The sequence below is a fragment of the Thalassophryne amazonica genome, chromosome 8 (genome assembly GCF_902500255.1).
Source record: "Thalassophryne amazonica chromosome 8, fThaAma1.1, whole genome shotgun sequence".
In the NCBI taxonomy this organism is placed as follows: domain Eukaryota; kingdom Metazoa; phylum Chordata; class Actinopteri; order Batrachoidiformes; family Batrachoididae; genus Thalassophryne; species Thalassophryne amazonica.
The window spans coordinates 50156601-50175045 of record NC_047110.1 but is presented as its reverse complement, the minus strand read 5'-3'; the positions used below and the strand labels follow the sequence as shown (position 1 = coordinate 50175045).

General features: G+C 39.2%; 1 protein-coding gene across 2 annotated transcripts in view; it reads left to right on the top strand.

Moving 5' to 3' along the window:
- Positions 1-990: 990 nt before the first annotated feature.
- clpxb (caseinolytic mitochondrial matrix peptidase chaperone subunit Xb) overlaps positions 991-18445 on the top strand; it is a 39227-nt gene continuing 21772 nt past the window's right edge. Inside the window, exons 1-7 of one of the 2 annotated variants that reach the window (XM_034176186.1) lie at positions 991-1071; positions 1449-1524; positions 9704-9864; positions 10001-10115; positions 13162-13316; positions 13693-13852; positions 15980-16021. In XM_034176186.1, coding sequence (XP_034032077.1) covers positions 1470-1524; positions 9704-9864; positions 10001-10115; positions 13162-13316; positions 13693-13852; positions 15980-16021 — 688 coding nt within the window. In that variant the 5' untranslated portion in view covers positions 991-1071; positions 1449-1469. Of the gene's footprint in view, positions 1072-1167; positions 1192-1448; positions 1525-9703; positions 9865-10000; positions 10116-13161; positions 13317-13692; positions 13853-15979; positions 16022-18445 lie in introns of those variants that run through there. The other variant, XM_034176187.1, reaches the window with a different exon arrangement.

Below are 18445 nucleotides of genomic sequence, written 5' to 3'. Positions count from 1 at the left end.
TGTTAAAATTTTCACCGAAAACCGTTTCAATTTCTCGAATGGTGTCCACTTGGATGTGCCTTACAGTTTCTGAAAAAATTTTGATCAAGCAAAGCGCCAGTCTCTCAGGAAGTTCTCAGACAAAGGAATTCCGACGGGAGGTGTGGACCAGTGCTCACTCAAAGCCTGCCCACAGGCGAATGACGCAACCGACAGGCGTGAAAAAACTCACGCATGTGCACGAGGGTTCAAGCTTGTCTGATGTAATCGCACGTGATTCAAATCCATATAGTTTTTTAAAAAAATAAAATGGTCGGTTTCTTTTCTAATAGACCTCGTATAGTGGTTTTAAGTTCCTGTGATAAGCTGTAACCACAACTCGTCTTTGGCTTTTATTTTGAAAGCGCCGAGCGGAAGGGTGGTAGGCATTATGGTGTTTTCGTGTTATCTGGGATACGTGAGAGTACCTGTTGAAGATGGAAGAACCAGCCTGGTCCGTCTGCCTCGTTGGTACATTGCTTGTACCTTTGTTTTGTTGTTGTTTTGCACTTGGCTGTTGCTGCTTTGAAACGAGGACGTTTCTTTTTGGTGGAGGGTAGGTATGTAACCTATTTTTCCAGACTTACCTCATATAGTGGTTTTAAGTTCCTGTGATAAGCTGTCACAACTCATGTCTGTGGCTTTTATTTTGAAAGCGCCGAGCGGAAGGGTGGTGGGCAGTGTGGTGTTTTTGATTTGACAAAAGAAAAAGAAAAAGTGAAGCGAGGAATAAAACGACTTCATGAGACCTCCAGCCTCCTCTTTTATTATTTTATGGTTCTTAAGAGCTCGGCCAAAGCCTCGTCTACAATTATTTACACGTGTATTTTTTAGGTATATGTGGGAAAATGGTGGAAAAATGTTGAAAAATTAAAATATACATTAAAATATATGTTGCTTATTTTGGGTGTGTTTACACACACACACACACACACACACATGCGGCTGCACCTCGTTTGACACAGGTCACATGACTTCTTGAAACCGAAACAAGCTTCGACACGGAGATTCAGCGTCATCTTTCTTCGTTATTCGACACGCTCCGGATTTTTGGTATTGTTTGGAACCACATTTGTTATAAGTATTTAATAATCTTTATCTTAACTGCTGAGGCGTTTTAACGTGAACGCTAGCTGTTTGTCCTTTTGGAGTGTTCGTTTGTTTTCGCTGACCGTAAGTAGATAAATCTGGTCTGGGCCTACCTTAGCCTTAGCCAAAAGTTAGCCGGTCCGGCCTCAAACTTGACTGGTGTTTTAATAAACATTACACAGTTATCAACAGGATTATACTCGGATATTTTAAATGCTAACCGTGGTGTTGAATATTGTTAGCCGGCTTCTTGCATGTCAGCGATATTGGTAACTACCGGTTAATTTGACGACTGTCCTGTCAGTGCTCTTATATTGCTTCATTTTGTCTTGTGTTTTTAGTAGTTTGATCCAGAAGACGTTATGGCCTGTCCGTGTTCTTCAACTGCTCGGTTGTTCTTACGTATAGCGCACAGAGGTAAACGTTATGTCACACACCTTGCCTGCTAGTTAAAGCTGTACCAGAGTCTGTAACACGCTCCACCTAACTAACCCAGATTGCTGTTTGTTTCCACCGTTATGCAAGAGCCCTGTGTTAGAGCTAATGCTCATACTTGTTTAATTTACAGTAAAAGTTAAAACAAACAAAACTACAGTGTTTCCAGTCCGTATAGTGGTACAGTATTGAAGACTTCCAGTATGAGCTTTCTGCTATGTGCATTTCTCCTGCATAAGCCACTGAATAACCAGCTACTGGTTTGTAAAAACGGGTATTCCATAAAATGAAAGCGGGTTTAGTCACTTATCTGGATATGTTAACTCTGAGTAAGAGGTAAACCTTGATTTTCAGTTACAAAAACCCCAGGCAGTGTCAGTAGCCATGGAAAAATACATTCTGAACTTGTTACAGCGGGGGTGTCCACAGGCATTTTGGAATGGACCAAGAGGGTGCTGGTTTTCATTGCAGCCACAGTCTCCACCAGGTGAATTCACTGACTGTGTTAATCAGATAAAGGTTTGCATTAGAATTGTTGGCCACGGAGTGCTGGGGCACACTAGGTATTAAAAATGTGCACCGATTATCAGCACCTCACACAAGCACCGAATTCAATACCTATAGCTGCTAATTTCAGGAGCTACTCAAATGTGCTGCAGTGTGCTAAGAAAGGTGATGGGACAAATGATGCCATGAAAGCAAAGTTCATTGAAGATTATATAGTTTTCTATTTAAAAAAGGCCACGTTAACAAAAGTAAATCTGCAATGCTGTAGGGATGCGGGTGTTTTGAAATGAAACAGGCACTGCATCTAGTTATTCCTTTTGCACATTCAGAATTGGCTGGAAATTTATTAAAGTGAAGCAGAATAAAATAAATAATTCAACATTTGTAATTTTTTTTTAATCTATTTTAAGACCCACGTGAGCTTTAGTTTTATTTAAATATGATGCACATTTCATATTTCATTATTTTATTTCATGTTGTTTGTTCTATATTAGTCAAAAATGTTAAAAACAAATTGATATTGGATGAATATAGTGTTTGCTGCTGTTCAAAAAGTCTACACTCTAATCTGCATCACAGAGAGCTGCGACAGACACTTTAACACAGTGAGACAGAGTGTAAAACTTTTTTCATTGTCTTTAATTGGATTACAGCTCTTGTCATTTGCATCGGCTGGATTTACTCTGCAGCACATTTATTACTAATTTTTTTGAGTTGTTGGCACGATATTGCATATCGTGCAACTTGGCATATATCGTCTTAAACGCGCAGTGATTAAGCACAAAGGTGGTTCAACATGCTTTGGCTTTTAGATTCCTAGTTCAGAAAAAAAGTAAGTTAACCAATTTTGTTATTCTTCCAAACTTTCTGGATAGAGGAGTACAGTCTGGTGTCCACTCTAGTGGCCTTTACAGATCTGTGCTGAAACCTACAGCAGACTTGACCGTTATTGCTCTCTGTGAATGGGGCCTTAGAAAGTAGAACAAAACATTGATTTAAAAGTAAAGTGTTATCTGGTGATGGGAGCTTTCCAGGAATTCCCGGAAATCCTGGTTTTTGCTTCTGTGGCAAAAGTTTCCGGGTTATTTTTGTTTTCCTGGCCTGCATTGGATTTAGTCTATGGTCTGATTTCATGATATTCGTATTTGTAAAATTGTGCGATCTGCACATGCACAAAAAAGGGAGAAGTTTGTTCTGTACTAAATTTATGCTTCCTGTGTGCAGAAAGTTCTGAGAGCTTGTTTTAATTTATGGGTAAAATAAGCTGCCTGTAAACCTGATTGCACACAGAAAGGGTAAACTCAGTACAGAACAAACTCCTTGTTTTTCATGCAAATGCAGGTGGTGAATATGCAAATCTGGTATGGGGTAACCTCAGTGCATGACACCATTACAGATTTTACAGTGAATTCCAAGTAGTGTTGAAGCTACAAAAAAAATGGGTGGAAATGTTCTGCTGCAGGGAGACTATATAAAGTTCATCAGGAATAAATTAAAATGGACCTGGTTTGAGTAGGCCCAAAACGCTGACTCCAACTATTTTGTTTAATCATCATTTATACAGAAAAGCTAACACTTCTTGTAAGTCTTAATTTTGTTATGTCATGTTTTTGACAGAATTTGTTGTCAGTTGAAGTTATTAAAGTTATTTCACACAAATCAAAATAGGTCTTTGGGATAAATTTACTTCAAATGGTCTCCATGCCAACGTGATATGCTTAACTGCTAAATGTGCAGTTTATGGTTTCTTCCATTACATGGGTGTGGAAGAAAATATAATAAACATTTACCATGATTGCAGAAGTCAAATATTGACGTGAAAATCATTTGTGCCTCATTTTGCACGACCCATAAATTGATAGTGTCCCAGAAATGCTGACATCAGCACAGGATGGAAAGATCTGTGTTAGTGTGCTTAGCTTTTATACAAGTGAATAAGAATCAAATTTAAACCCAAATCAGTGTTCTTTAGAACTAAACGTGATATTGATGACATGAACAGTTTACTTGTATCAAATTTTATTATTCATGTTAAGTGACGATTAGTTGATTAGACGATTAGTTAGATTAAAGTACAAATTGCTGAAGTCCAATGTCTAGATAAATGTAACGATAGAGCAGTAAGACAAATGCAAATACAACTCCAATTCCAATGAAGTTGGGACGTTGTGTAAAATGTAAATAAAAACAATACAATCATTTGCAAATCCTCTTCAACCTATATTCAATTGAATACACCACAAAGACAAGATATTTAATGTTAAAACTGATAAACTTTATTGTTTTTGTGCAAATATTTGCGCATTTTGAAATGGATGCCTGCAACACGTTTCAAAAATGCTGGGACAGTTGTATGTTTACCGCTGTGTTACATCACCTTTCCTTCTAACAACACTCAGTAAGTGTTTGGGAACTGAGGACACTAATTGTGGAAGCTTTGTAGGTGGAATTCTTTCCCATTCTTGCTTGATGTACGACTTCAGTTGTTCAACAGTCCGGGGTCTCCGTTGTCGTATTTTGCGCTTCATAATGTGCCACACGTTTTCAATGGGTGACAGGTCTGGACTGCAGACAGGCCAGTCTAGTACCCGCACTCTTTTACTACGAAGCCACGCTGTTGTAGCACGTGCAGAATGTGGCTTGGCATTGTCTTGCTGAAATAAGCAGGGGCGTCCCTGAAAAAAGATGTTGCTTGGATGGCATCATTTGTTGCTCCAAAACGTGGATGTACCTTTCAGCATTGATGGTGCCATCACAGATGTGTAAGTTGCCCATGCCATGGGCACTAACACACTCTCATACCATCACAGATGCTGGCTTTTGAACTTTGCGCTGGTAACAATCTGGATTGTCTTTTTCCTTATTTGTTTGGAGGACACGACATTAGGGATGTGAATCGTACAAGTCACGATTCGATTCCGATTCTTGGGGTGACGATTCGATTCAGAATCGATTTTCGATTCAAAGAGCTCTGAAAAATAGTTATTACTTAAAAATGTTTATGTTTAAGAAAATACAGCTTTACAAGGTTAATCAAGTGATTCTAGATGTAAATTTACTTATCTGCTTTGCTTGTTCAGAGTTGGCTGGCAGTTTAGCCAAGCGCTGGTCAGTAGTCGGCAGAGACCGCTGCTCCCCTCTTTAACTCCGGGTGATAGCGTAGCATGTGGGCTTGCAGATTTGAAGTGTTTCCGAAGTACTTGACTTTCATTTTGCAGATTTTGCACACTGCATAAGTCATGTCAAGCTCCTTCTTACGCAGCAAATAATAAAATCCAAAATGTGCCCAAACATTTGCCTTCAGCAAAGACGGTGCTGGCTGAATTAGCTCTTCATCTACCATGCTAAGCTGCAGCTCACGAATGTTTGAAGCACGCCGGACCCTCCCCTCGCGGGGAGTAAGCAAGAAAATGTAAAAAAAAAAATGCTTTTTTAAAAATTGATTCTTGGACATTTTGGATCGATTAAGAATCGCGATTTGGACGTGATTTTTTTTTTTTTTTTTTTTTTTTTTTTTTTTCTGGCACCCCTACATGACATCCATGATTTCCAAAAACAATTTGAAATGTGGACTCATCAGACCACAGCACACTTTCCCACTTTGCGTCTGTCCATTTCAAATGAGTCCGGGCCCAGAGAAGGCGGCAGCATTTCTGGATGTGGTTGATGTATGGCTTTCGCTTTGCATGGTAGAGTTTAACTTGCACTTGTAGATGTAGCAACAAACTGTGTTAATTGACAGTGGATTTCTGAAGTGTTCCTGAGCCCACTCTGTAAGATCCTTTACACAGTGATGTCGGTTTTTAATGCAGTGCCGCCTGAGGGATCGAAGGTCACGGGCATTCAGTGTTGGTTTTTGGCCTTGCTGCTGTCGTGTAGAAAGTTCTCCAGATTCTCTGAATCTTTTGATTATATTATGGACTGTAGATGATGGAATCCTTAAATTCCTTGCAATTGAACGTTGAGAAACATTGTTCTTAAACTGTTGGACTTTTTTTATGCAGTTGTTTACAAAGTGATGATCCTCACCCCATCTTTGCTTGCGAACGGCTGAGCCTTGTGAGGATGCTCCTTTTATACCCAGTCGTGACACTCACAATTAGTGTCCTCAGTTCCCAAACACTAATTGAGTGTTGTTAGAAGGAAAGGTGATGTAACACAGTGGTAAACATACAACTGTCCCAGCTTTTTTGAAATGTGTTGCAGGCATCCATTTCAAAATGAGCAAATATTTGCACAAAAACAATAAAGTTTATCAGTTTGAACATTAAATATCTTTGGTGTATTCAATTGAATATACAGTGAGGAAAATAAGTATTTGAACACCCTGCGATTTTGCAAGTTCTCCCTCTTAGAAATCATGGAGGGGTCTGAAATTTTCATCTTAGGTGCATGTCCACTGTGAGAGACATAATCTAAAAAAAAAAAAAAAAAATTATTTGTATGTTACTGCTGCAAATAAGTATTTGAACACCTGTGAAAATCAATGTTAATATTTGGTACAATAGCCTTTGTTTGCAGTTACAGAGGTCAAATGTTTCCTTTAGTTTTTCACCAGGTTTGCACACACTGCAGCAGGGATTTTGGTCCACTCCTCCATACAGATCTTCTCCAAATCTTTCAGGTTTGGAATTTCAGCTCCCGCCAAAGATTTTCTATTGCGTTTAGGTCTGGAGACTGGCCAGGCCACTCCAGACCTTGAAATGCTTCTTACGGAGCCCCTCCTTAGTTGCCCTGGCTGTGTGTTTGGGGTCATTGTCATGCTGGAAGACCCAGCCATTACCCATCTTCAATGCTCTTACTGAGGGGAGGAGGTTGTTTGCCAAAATCTCACAATACATGACCCCATCCATCCTCCCTTCAATACGGTGCAGTCGTCCTGTCCCCTTTGCAGAAGAGCACCACCAGAGTATGATGTTTCCACCCCCTTGCTTCACGGTTGGGATGGTTTTCTTGGGGTTGTTCTCATCCTCTAAACATGGTAAGTGGAGTTGATTCCAAAAAGCTCTATTCTGGTCTCATCTGAGCACATGACCTTCTCCCATGCCTCATCTGGATCATCCAGATGATCAGTGGTGAACTTCAAACGGGCCTGGACATGTATTGGCTTGAGCAGGGGGACCTTGCTGCCCTGCAGGATTTTAAACCATGACAGCATCATGTGTTACTAATGTAATCTTTGTGACTGTGGTCCCAGCTCTCTTCAGGTCATTGACCAGGTCCTCCTGTGTAGTTCTGAGCTTTCTCAGAATCATCCTTACCCCACAAAGTGAGATCTTGCATGGAATCCCAGACCGAGGGAGATTGACAGTCATCTTGTGTTTCTTCCACTTTCTAATAAATAATCACAACAGTTGTTGTCTTCTACCAAGCTGCTTGCCTGTTGTCCTGTAGTCCATTCCAGCCTTGTGTAGGTCTACAGTTTTGTCCCTGGTGTCCTTAGACTGTTCTTTGGTCTTGGCTATGGTGGACAGGTTGGAGTGTGATTGATTGAGTGTTTGAACAGGTGTCTTTTATACAGGTAACAAGTTCAAACAGGTGCAGTTAATACAGGTAAAGAGTGCAGAATAAGCGGGCTTCTTAAAGAAAAATTAACATGTCTGTGTGAGCCAGAATTCTTGCTGGTTGGTAGGTGTTCAAATACTTATTTGCAACAGTAACATACAAATTATTAAAAAAATCGTACATTGTGATTTCCAGATTTTTTTTTTTTTAGATTGTCTCTCACAGTGGAAATGCACCTAAGATGAAAATTTCAGACCCCTCCATGATTTCTAAGTGGGAGAACTTTCAAAATCGCAGGGTGTTCAAATACTTATTTTCCTCACTGTAGGTTGAAGAGGATTTGCAAATCATTGTATTCTGTTTTTATTTGCATTTTACACAATGTTCCAACTTCACTGGAATTGGGGTTTGATGAAATAGTAATAATAGTGTATTCTCATCCATGTGACAGGCTGTGTATTACAGTTCTGGTGTCTTGCCTATGTAGGAAAATGTTTTTTATGACTAAAATGAGCATGAACGCTGATTTAGCTTATTAATTGCATGAAATTGCATTTCATATTTAAGATTTCTGGGGGAGGCCCCTAGAACCACCACTGGGTGCTGCAGACAGTCATGAAACAGCTCCCCCCCCCGCCCGCCCGCCAAAGACCACTCCCATCTCTGGCTATTTTGCTTTTATTTATTGCTGATGTGGAAAGCATCCATTTTGAAACTCATGGCACATCAACCCGTCATTTGCAAGAGTGTGCTTGAGCTTCTGAATCAAAATTCTTCCTTTATAGTGTATTTATAGTTCTCACATCAACAAATGCAGGATAATTAAGATTGCTGATATAGACAAGGGCAGCACAGTTGGCACTCTTGTTTCACAGTGAGAATGTTCTGAGTATGGGTGCAAACTGATACTTGGTGTGGCGTTTGCGTGTTCTCCTTGTGTTTGGATGGGTTTCCTCTGTAGCTTCAGGCTTTCTCCCACCTCCAAAGAGGTGCAGGTGAATTGGAAACTTTTACTTTAGGTTGAGCTGGGTGATATGGCAAAAAAATACATATCACGATTTCAATCGTAAGAATATTTGCATGAGTTGATAGTACTGAATAAAATGTTCCATCTTTTTCCTTCTCTCTTTTTGTGCCAACCGCCAGTAAATTCCTGGCGGAAGACGAGAAGACGACTTGTTTAGATTTATCTTCGCTGTCTTCACACTATTTCCACTTGTGTTTTCTGATTCTGAGTTTTTACAGCTTTCATTTTAACAATTGTTTCTTACAGTCATTAACTCAAACAATACTTTACAGGTCAAAATGTGCGTGTTCTCTGTCTTGCAAGCCAAAAACTGCAGACTAGCTGGCTGCAGTTGCATAAAAAAAAAAAAAAGTGCTTCTCCTGAGATATTTTCTGTGACAGCAAACAACTAATGTTTAGCTTTAACATTGTTGTTCTTCCCCCATATGTGTGTGTGTGTGTATACAAAGTTTTCCTCTGTCTGATTGGTTACCTAATGTGACAGCGAATGTCTTTCTGAAGAGATTTTTCACTCTCAGAACAGCTGCACAGAGAAGAAGGAACACTGGGGAAAAAGACTAGATGTGGTGGTTTTAATCTTGGGGCTGCATATGCTCCATTGTCATTTAGAGCAGTAGAAAATAAGACAGTAGCACTCAGAAGGAAAGAACTAAACAAAAAACCTAACTTTTGACATGGGGACAGTAAAATTGTGGAATGTTTATAATCAGAATTGACATCAATTTAATTGCGATGACGGTTCTAGATTGTTTAATCCCCCTTAACCTTAGGTTTGAGTTACAGTGTGAATGAGTTTGTCTGTCAGCTCTGTGAGAGATTTGCGGCCCGTCCAGGATGTACTCTGCCTCTCTCCCAGTGACTGCTTAGATAGGCTCCAGCCCCTCAGTGACCCTTCATTGGGATAAGTGGGTTCAGAAAAATGAATGAATTATGCAATAAATGTTGAGTAAATGAAGCTTTAGATTTTTTTTTTTCTTTTTCAAGAGTACTGTTCTCATTCTGTATAGTTCATTGTCATTATGCTTTATTTTTTTTGGTTGACGTAATGCACACTTGTGTTACAAGTCATTTTGTATTATTGATTAATTCAGACGACTTTTTAACTTAAATATATTGTCACAGGATTTTCCTGCTATCGGATTCCATTACTTTCTCTGGGTCGTCAAGAGTCTCAGGACTGTCATTTGCTTACCAGAATATCTGCAAGATCGTTTACACAGGCTTCAGTGTGCTATGCTGCTAAAGATGGGACCACAAAGGATGGTGGAAGTGATGGTGGAAAGGTAATCTTTTTAAGGCACACATCATTTATAGCATTTAAGTGTTTTTTACTGTTTTGTACATATACAGTGTTGTAAATGACTGTAATGTGAGTGTAATGTTGCAGTATCATGTATTCTCTGTTGTACATCAACACAGAAAAACATGAGTGAAGGGAAGAGACATTCTGGCTCTGGAGGATCAGACAAGGGTGATGGCCAGTATCCCTGTCCTGAATGTGGAGCTACATGTACACGGGTGGAAACGTTTGTATGTGAGTAATTATTAAATTTACATATTTTAGTAACACAAATTGTTCTCTTTGGAGAGTGGGCGACTTCAGTTTTACCAAGATAACTAAGAACACATTAGGTGCAAAAGTCTTTGGGTCAACTAACATGTATCCCCAGCAAAATAAGCTAGAGTAGTAGTGGTCTGAATTATGAGAGTTTAGATTGTGTTGAATTTTATCATCTATTAAGGGGGCGGAGGGAGTGGGGGGTATAAAGTAAAGGTGGACCGATACAGATTTTTTTTTTTTTTTTTTAAGGGCTGTTACTGATTATTAGCAAAGTTTAGAGGCCGATACCAATTTAACACAAAACGTTCTGTCAGTGTTTTGCCGCATATGTTTAATTGACAGAACCTTTCAACATGACCTTCACACAAAAAGTGCAAGGAGCTATAAATAACATTATTATGACTTTGAACAAATAAATAAAGCCAACGCAGCTGCAGTCTACACACTGGTATCTTCTAGGCCAGTCTGTAGGACAGCAGCATTCAACATTGACAGGCTGAACTTCTCTAACAAATCAAGTGGTGTTGTGGGTGAAAATTTGCTACAAACCAGAAAGCAGTGATTTGTATTTTAAAAGAGTGAAATGGGCTCATTGCCTCTCAGTGCTGAAGTAAGGAACCATTTGTTCCATGTGGCAGGTACTTCTCAGACATCAACTGTCCTTTGTGAAGCAGAATAAATTAAAGTAAGATTTATAATGTTTTGTAATCTACCTGTAAAAGCTACAGCTTGAGTTTATTTAAGCAGTTTAACTTAAATGGTGCAGATTTCATATTTGTTATTTCGTGTTATTTTATGTTATGCATGGGCCATAAATAACAGTTAAAAGGTTAAAAACACATTCATATTTGTTGAGCATAGCATTTGCTCTCTTCTTCAAAACTGTATCATGGTGTTAAATTGTCTGATGGAACTGTATAGAGCTGTAAGTGTAAATTTACACACAGTAGCTTTAATCCAGTGAGGCAGAGTTGTCAGGCAGTTTTTTCTGTCATCTTGTTACTTTTTTTTAATCAGCATTTTTGAGTGGGATTGCATTACTTTTTTTTTTTTTTTAAAACAATAAAACCCCTTTAAATAATAGTCTTGTTTGAACAAGATTTTAACCTGGACTGATTTCATTATAAATCTGCTGTTTAAAGGATAAAACTTGGATGGATCATAGTTTTTCACACTTTCCTGTTTCACAAAGTAAAGCTGTGTGCTGAAGATGATTGTTTATGATCATTAAATTGCTCTTCTGCTTTAATGAGGGTTTAATGTTAAAGTCTGCTGTTTACAAATGATCATGTGATTTTGTAAACAGTGAACAGCTTATACAGGTTATAAATGTTCCATGAAAATTATAACTCTTGTTTTCATGTGAAAAATTAGTGAACCTCCTTTCTGTCTCTTTCATACTCTTACCCCTCCCTCTCCTTGATTCAGACACCTCCTCTGGTGTTTAGTGTTTTGTCCTCTTGAAGAAACACGAAGCTTTGTGGATCACTAAGCCTTTAATCTGTAAAATAAACCATTCATTTCTGAATGTAACCGTAGCTATGGACACAAGAGGAACTGTGGATTATTTAATGTGGGATTTTGTTGAAGTTTTTTCTTTTCTTGAGACTGAGAGAGAGACACTGCTTTCAGCTGTGCACTGCAACTCAGAGTGAAGCTGCAGCAACTGCTGCAGCACACAGTGTGTGAATGTGGAGCTCGGCGACCAGTGAGTCGCTTCATCCAGCGCTGCAAAAGTAAACTGCCACATTGGCCAATGTAAATAGCGGATACCTACAGTAGTGTTCAGAATAATAGTAGTGCTATGTGACTAAAAAGATTAATCCAGGTTTTGAGTATATTTCTTATTGTTACATGGGAAACAAGATACCAGTAGATTCAGTAGATTCTTACAAATCAAACAAGACCAAGCATTCATGATATGTACACTCTTAAGGCTATGACACTGGGCTATTAGTAAAAAAAAAGTAGAAAAGGGGGTGTTCACAATAATAGTAGTGTGGCATACAGTCAGTGAGTTCGTCAAATTTGTGGAACAAACAGGTGTGTATCAGGTGTCCCCTATGTAAGGATGAAGCCAGCACCTGTTGAACATGCTTTTCTCTTTGAAAGCCTGAGGAAAATGGGACGTTCAAGACATTGTTCAGAAGAACAGCGTAGTTTGATTAAAAAGTTGATTGGAGAGGGGAAAACGTATACGCATGTGCAAAAAATTATAGGCTGTTCATCTACAATGATCTCCAATGCTTTAAAATGGACAAAAAAAAACAGATGCGTGGAAGAAAACAAACAACCATCAAAATGGATAGAAGAATAACCAGAATGGCAAAGGCTCACCCATTTGAGTTTGTAGTCAGCAGCAGATGCTACTATTATTGTGAACACCCCCTTTTCTACTTTTTTTTTTTTTTTTTTTTTTTTTTTTTTACTAATAGCCCAATTTCATAGCCTTAAGAGTGTGCCTATCATGAATGCTTGGTCTTGTTGGATTTGTGAGAATCTACTGGTACCTTGTTTCTCATGTAACAATAAGAAATATACTCAAAACCTGGATTAATCTTTTGTCACATAGCACTGCTATTATTCTGAACACTACTGTATGTTGAAAATTACAGACCTCTCTAATCTTTTTAAGTAGGAGAAGTTGCACAATCAGGGACTGACTAAATACTTTTTTACCCCACTGTATATGTGTGTGTGTATGAGAGAGAGAGAGAGAGATCGATTAGCTCCTTTATTTTGTTTTTGCCCCCCCTACCCCCAAATCTTTCACTACATAAGTTGCAGTACCTCCCAAACTAGTTTTAAAAAATCTGATTATTGAATCTCCACAAAATCCAAAAATTATTTGCATTTCTCACTTCAGTATTAGTTTCAGTTGCAGTTCACCTGCAGCCTAATTCATTTTTGAACCCTTGTTTTGACAGTATTTTTTCTTTAAATTCTGAGAGTAGTTTAAAGAGGTTGGTTTCTAGCAGGCTGACATTCTCGTTCTGAATACGTTGTTTTTCTTTCGCAGCAACAACTCGATTTGTCAAATGTCTAAAATGCCGTTACTTATTCATGGTTGTGGGTGATGAGAGCTCAAGTAAAGGGCTAAACAAAGAGCGCGAAGCTGCTGCAGAGGCTGCAAAACTTGCATTTGCACAGAAACCACCACCTCCTCCTAAAAAGGTAAGAAATTTTAAGCATGTACCAAAGTTTAAAAGGATGTTTTTTTTTTTCTACATTAAAGGGTTAACTTTTTTACAGCCATGTCATCTTGAAACATTGTTCATAATCAAACCTCTGAGTGCGCTAGTCACCTTTGACAGTTGCCATCATATGAGAGAGATCCAGTTGTCAAAAAACAATACATGGATGTTAATACAACACCTATAGTCAAGCTCTCATTGAACTCTGACCTCAGTTTTCTGAACCTTAAATTGACAGAATGTAGTTATTAAAGCATTTTGATTGCTTACACTATATATTGCTGGTGATATTAAATTTATCTATACTTTAAATATATATTTCGTATAGTTTATTTATTTAAATGTGTTTATTTCAGATATATGCCTACCTCGACAAGTATGTTGTTGGTCAATCCTATGCTAAAAAGGTGTTGGCAGTTGCAGTGTACAATCACTACAAGCGCATCTACAACAATATACCTGCTGGTAGTCGACAGCCGGTGGAGATGGAAAAACAGCCTTCTCTAACATTTCGTGGTCAGTATTTGACTTTTACTAATTCATTGTTTCTTCATTATTGATCCAACTATTCCTTTTTTCCTCTATGCTAAGACATGGCTTAGGAAAATGTTTCTTAAGCCACAATATCTACAGAAATGGGCAAATACAAACTGAACATGAACATTTTAATGTAATCCATGATTTTTGGAAAACTATTCAATATCATCTGTCTTTTCAGAGTATGATAAACCTTTTGTACCAGAGTTCTTGATGGAACCAAACCAGTCTTACAAGAACCAAATATGAATATTTTACAGCCAACTGCTATCACAATTCATTTTTATTTGCTTGACACATTACATTATAAAAATGTTGTATTTTGTTTTTAATTAGTGTACACAGGTAAATTTATCTCCTTCACTTTTCAAGTTTTATGCCTGTAAATAATGTTGCTGTTTAGGTTGAGAATCTGAGCCTAAGCAACCTAAACCGTAAGGAGGAAGTTTGAGTCAGAGGTGTATTCATAGTATTTCAAAAATAAGGTTGGCATTTTGGGTGGCGGGGGTGAAGACAAAGGAACTTTCACTTGTTGGTGACAAGTATGTTTACATGTAGTTGCTGAACAAATTAACTTACGCTGTTCATGTTTGCCAATTGCAAGTGTAAATCATAACATCTGTGTGATTTGGTATTTGTTCAGCAATTATCCAATAAGTTGATCTTTTATTGCATAATTGAGTGTGTGGTTCTGTGCTAGGACCAATTTTATTCACTTTATACATGCTTCCCTTAGGCAGTATTATTAGAAAGCATTGCTTAAATTTTCATTATTACGCAGATGATACCCAGCTTTATCTATCCATGAAGCCAGAGGACACACACCAATTAGTTAAACTGCAGGAATGTCTTACAGACATAAAGACATTGATGACCTCTGATTTCCTGCTTTTAAATTCAGATAAAACTGAAGTTATTGTACTTGGCCCCACAAATCTTAGAAACATGGTGTCTAACCAGATCCTTACTCTGGATGGCATTACCCTGACCTCTAGTAATACTGTGAGAAATCTGGAGTCATTTTTGATCAGGATATGTCCTTCAATGCGCATATTAAGCAAATATGTAGGACTGCTTTTTTGCATTTGCGCAATATCTCTAAAATTAGAACGGTCTTGTCTCAGAGTGATGCTGAAAAACTAATTCATGCATTTATTTCCTCTAGGCTGGACTATTGTAATTCATTATTATCAGGTTGTCCTAAAAGTTCCCTGAAAAGCCTTCAGTTAATTCAAAATGCTGCAGCTAGAGTACTGATGGGGACTAGAAGGAGAGAGCATATTTCACCCATATTGTCCTCTCTTCATTGGCTTCCTGTTAATTCTAGAATAGAATTTAAAATTCTTCTTCTTACTTATAAGGTTTTGAATAATCAGGTCCCATCTTATCTTAGGGACCTCATAGTACCATATCACCCCAATAGAGCGCTTCACTCTCAGACTGCAGGCTTACTTGTAGTTCCTAGGGTTTTTAAGAGCAGAATGGGAGGCAGAGCCTTCAGCTTTCAGGCTCCTCTCCTGTGGAACCAGCTCCCAATTCGGATCAGGGAGACAGACACCCTCTCTACTTTTAAGATTAGGCTTAAAACTTTCCTTTTTGCTAAAGCTTATAGTTAGGGCTGGATCAGGTGACCCTGAACCATCCCTTAGTTATGCTGCTATAAACTTAGACTGCTGGGGGGTTCCCATGATGCACTCAGTGTTTTTCTCTTTTTGCTCTGTATGCACCACTCTGCATTTAATCATTAGTGGTTGATCTCTGCTCTCTTCCACAGCATGTCTTTTTCCTGATTCTCTCCCCTCAACCCCAACCAGTCCCAGCAGAAGACTTCCCCTCCCTGAACCTGGTTCTGCTGGAGGTTTCTTCCTGTTAAAAGGGAGTTTTTCCTTCCCACTGTTGCCAAGTGCTTGCTCACAGGGGGTCGTTTTGACCGTTGGGGTTTTTCTGTAATTATTGTATGGCTTTTGCCTTACAATATAAAGTGCCTTGGGGCAACTGTTTGTTGTGATTTGGCGCTATATAAATATAAAATTGATTTGATTTTGATTTGTAGTGATGTAATAATGGCAATATTTGTTGAAGTACTCTTCATCCTCTCCTACATAGAGCGAGAGATGAGAAGACGAGCAGATGAATACGGAGTTACAAGTAAGTGATTTAGACTTTCATACTGTAATTTGTATTGACCAGCGTTTTTAAAATCAGTCTTTTAAAGTTTTAGCAGAATACAACAAAAGTGCTGTTCAGCCATCTTAAACCAAGGGTGGCATCTATGTGTAGATAGATAGATAGATAGATACTTTTAATGTCCCCATGGGGAAATTTGTCTTGGACTTCTCAAAAATCATGACCCATACAAAGATACAGAACAAGACATAAACAGTTCATAACAATAAATAAATAAATAAATACATAAATAAAGAATAAAAATAAATAAAAAAACATACAAGTACTAAAACCTCCTAATGTGCCTGATTGTTAGCGGTGTTTATTATGATATTTGTTAAGGGCTATGATTGATATAGGAACAAAAGAGTTCCTATATCTATTCAGTCTGCAATGGGGGACTCTGAAACGCCGGCCCGATGGTAGCAACTCGTATTGCGTGTACAGTGACTGCAACAAACAGTGCTAAATTGATTTAACATTTTTGCTTCCGTTGCTCCAGCGAGGGACAGAGAAATACTGTCTGTGAATCTGAGCACTGAGTATTCACAATAACCTCTCACAGGTTGAATGCAGGGACACCAAATTTGCTACCATGTATTGAGGATCAGTGTCGAGTTGGATGATGAGTGACCTTAATCTAGTTCTATAGGTCACAGAGCAAACTAACTGAAAACCACAATATTTGCAGTAACTTTCTGTATGTTGGGGCAGGGCCACCAAATTTGTGCCATTTATGGACCTCTCAGGGGTTTTGGATGACTTAAATGATGAGTGATCTTGAGCTTTACAAAGTCACACAGCAAAAAACAAAACAAAAAAAGGCTGGAAAATACATTACTTGCAACAATATTTTTCCACAGGTTGGGTGTGCATCCCACGGAATGGGATGGACTGCATTTATATTGTGCATCTGAATCAGAAGCTCAAAATGCTTTATGGCCCAGTCACATGGCATATGACAATTCCTGAACAAAGGGGAAAAGGGAAAAAAAAAAAAAGAAAATCACAATTTGTTGAGAAAAGGTGGGCGAACGAGCTTTATCACCGAATAGCCTGCGAATCCATAGCGCAAAAGGGATAAAAGAGAGATGAAAGAGGAACGAAACGAAACCGAAGCAAACGCTGATCTCGACGCTTTAAACGAAACGCACCTGGAGGCACTGCTAGAGCAGTGTGTGTGTGCATCTGTGCGTTCCAGGATTCGGCACTGGGATGGAGCGCATGATCCGACCCACTGTGGAGATCCACCACTTGCTCTGGTTCCTCATCCAGAACAAAAGCGGGATCATCTCCATCACCAGAATTCTCACTGTCTGGTTGAGACTCTGACGACGCGCTGCGCGCTCTGTCTTGCTCCAATTAAAAAAACAAAACTGTAGTGCCTCAGATACCAAAACTCTAATTGCTGAATGATGGAGGAGGCAATATGGATGGCCCTGCAGACAGGAAAATCATGAATTGCTAATCCCCAAGTTGCTCACAGTGTGCAGTTGAGCAACTTGCCTGGCAACATTGGAGTGTGTGTGTGTGTGTGTGTGTGTGTGTGTGTGTGTGTGAGTGAGAGAGAGAATCTCTGTCTTTGATAGCTCAAAGTCACGCTTCCCTAAACTACTTATAATGAAATGTTAAATCTCATATACTTTTGCAACTGCACACAAGAAGGAAAGAACATGCAACTGTTTTACCAAGCCATGACAGTGTAAACATGACAAATAATTATCTTTTTAGACGGCTCCAAATACTTTCTCCAGCTCATTCGCGCGTGCATGGCTCCGGCTGGTGCGCTCCTCTGTGATTCAGGAAGATTAGAGCTGTTATCAGCAGACAACTTGCAGTGAAAATGATTAATCCGCCACAAAATAATTATTTTATATATGCAGCGTCCAGTGCAGTGCGCGTGGCTGCAGGTGGAACAAAGCAAGGCGTACAGTTGGGAACACAGCGGGTGGGATCATCACGATGACGTGTGCAAGTGCACAGATCAGAGTCATGCAGTGATCAAGGATCACTTCCTCAAAACTTTTGAACTGTCAAAGACGCTGAAAAGGGCAGCAGGCTCTTCTCTCTGCAGAGGCTGACGACAGCAACCCCTTCAGCGATCATGGACAGAATGCTGCAGCTCCGGCTGGACTTCTTGTGCAGCATCTCATGTGCGCAGCACTGGCCAACACCACAGTCACAGGCTGCCATGTGCTGGCGAAGAGGCTGACAAATTCTTCCTGGCAGGCCAGCACCATGGCACAGCACTCTCGTCACATCACACGCAGTGGCAGAAGCTCCACACCGTACACACCATCTCCGCTGTGGAGGAGCTGCAGCTCCTCCTCTAAAGTGCTCAAAAACCGGCTTTTGTACTGTGTGAAAACATTCAGCTGGTTGAATGAAGGCAAACGAAAGGCTAAG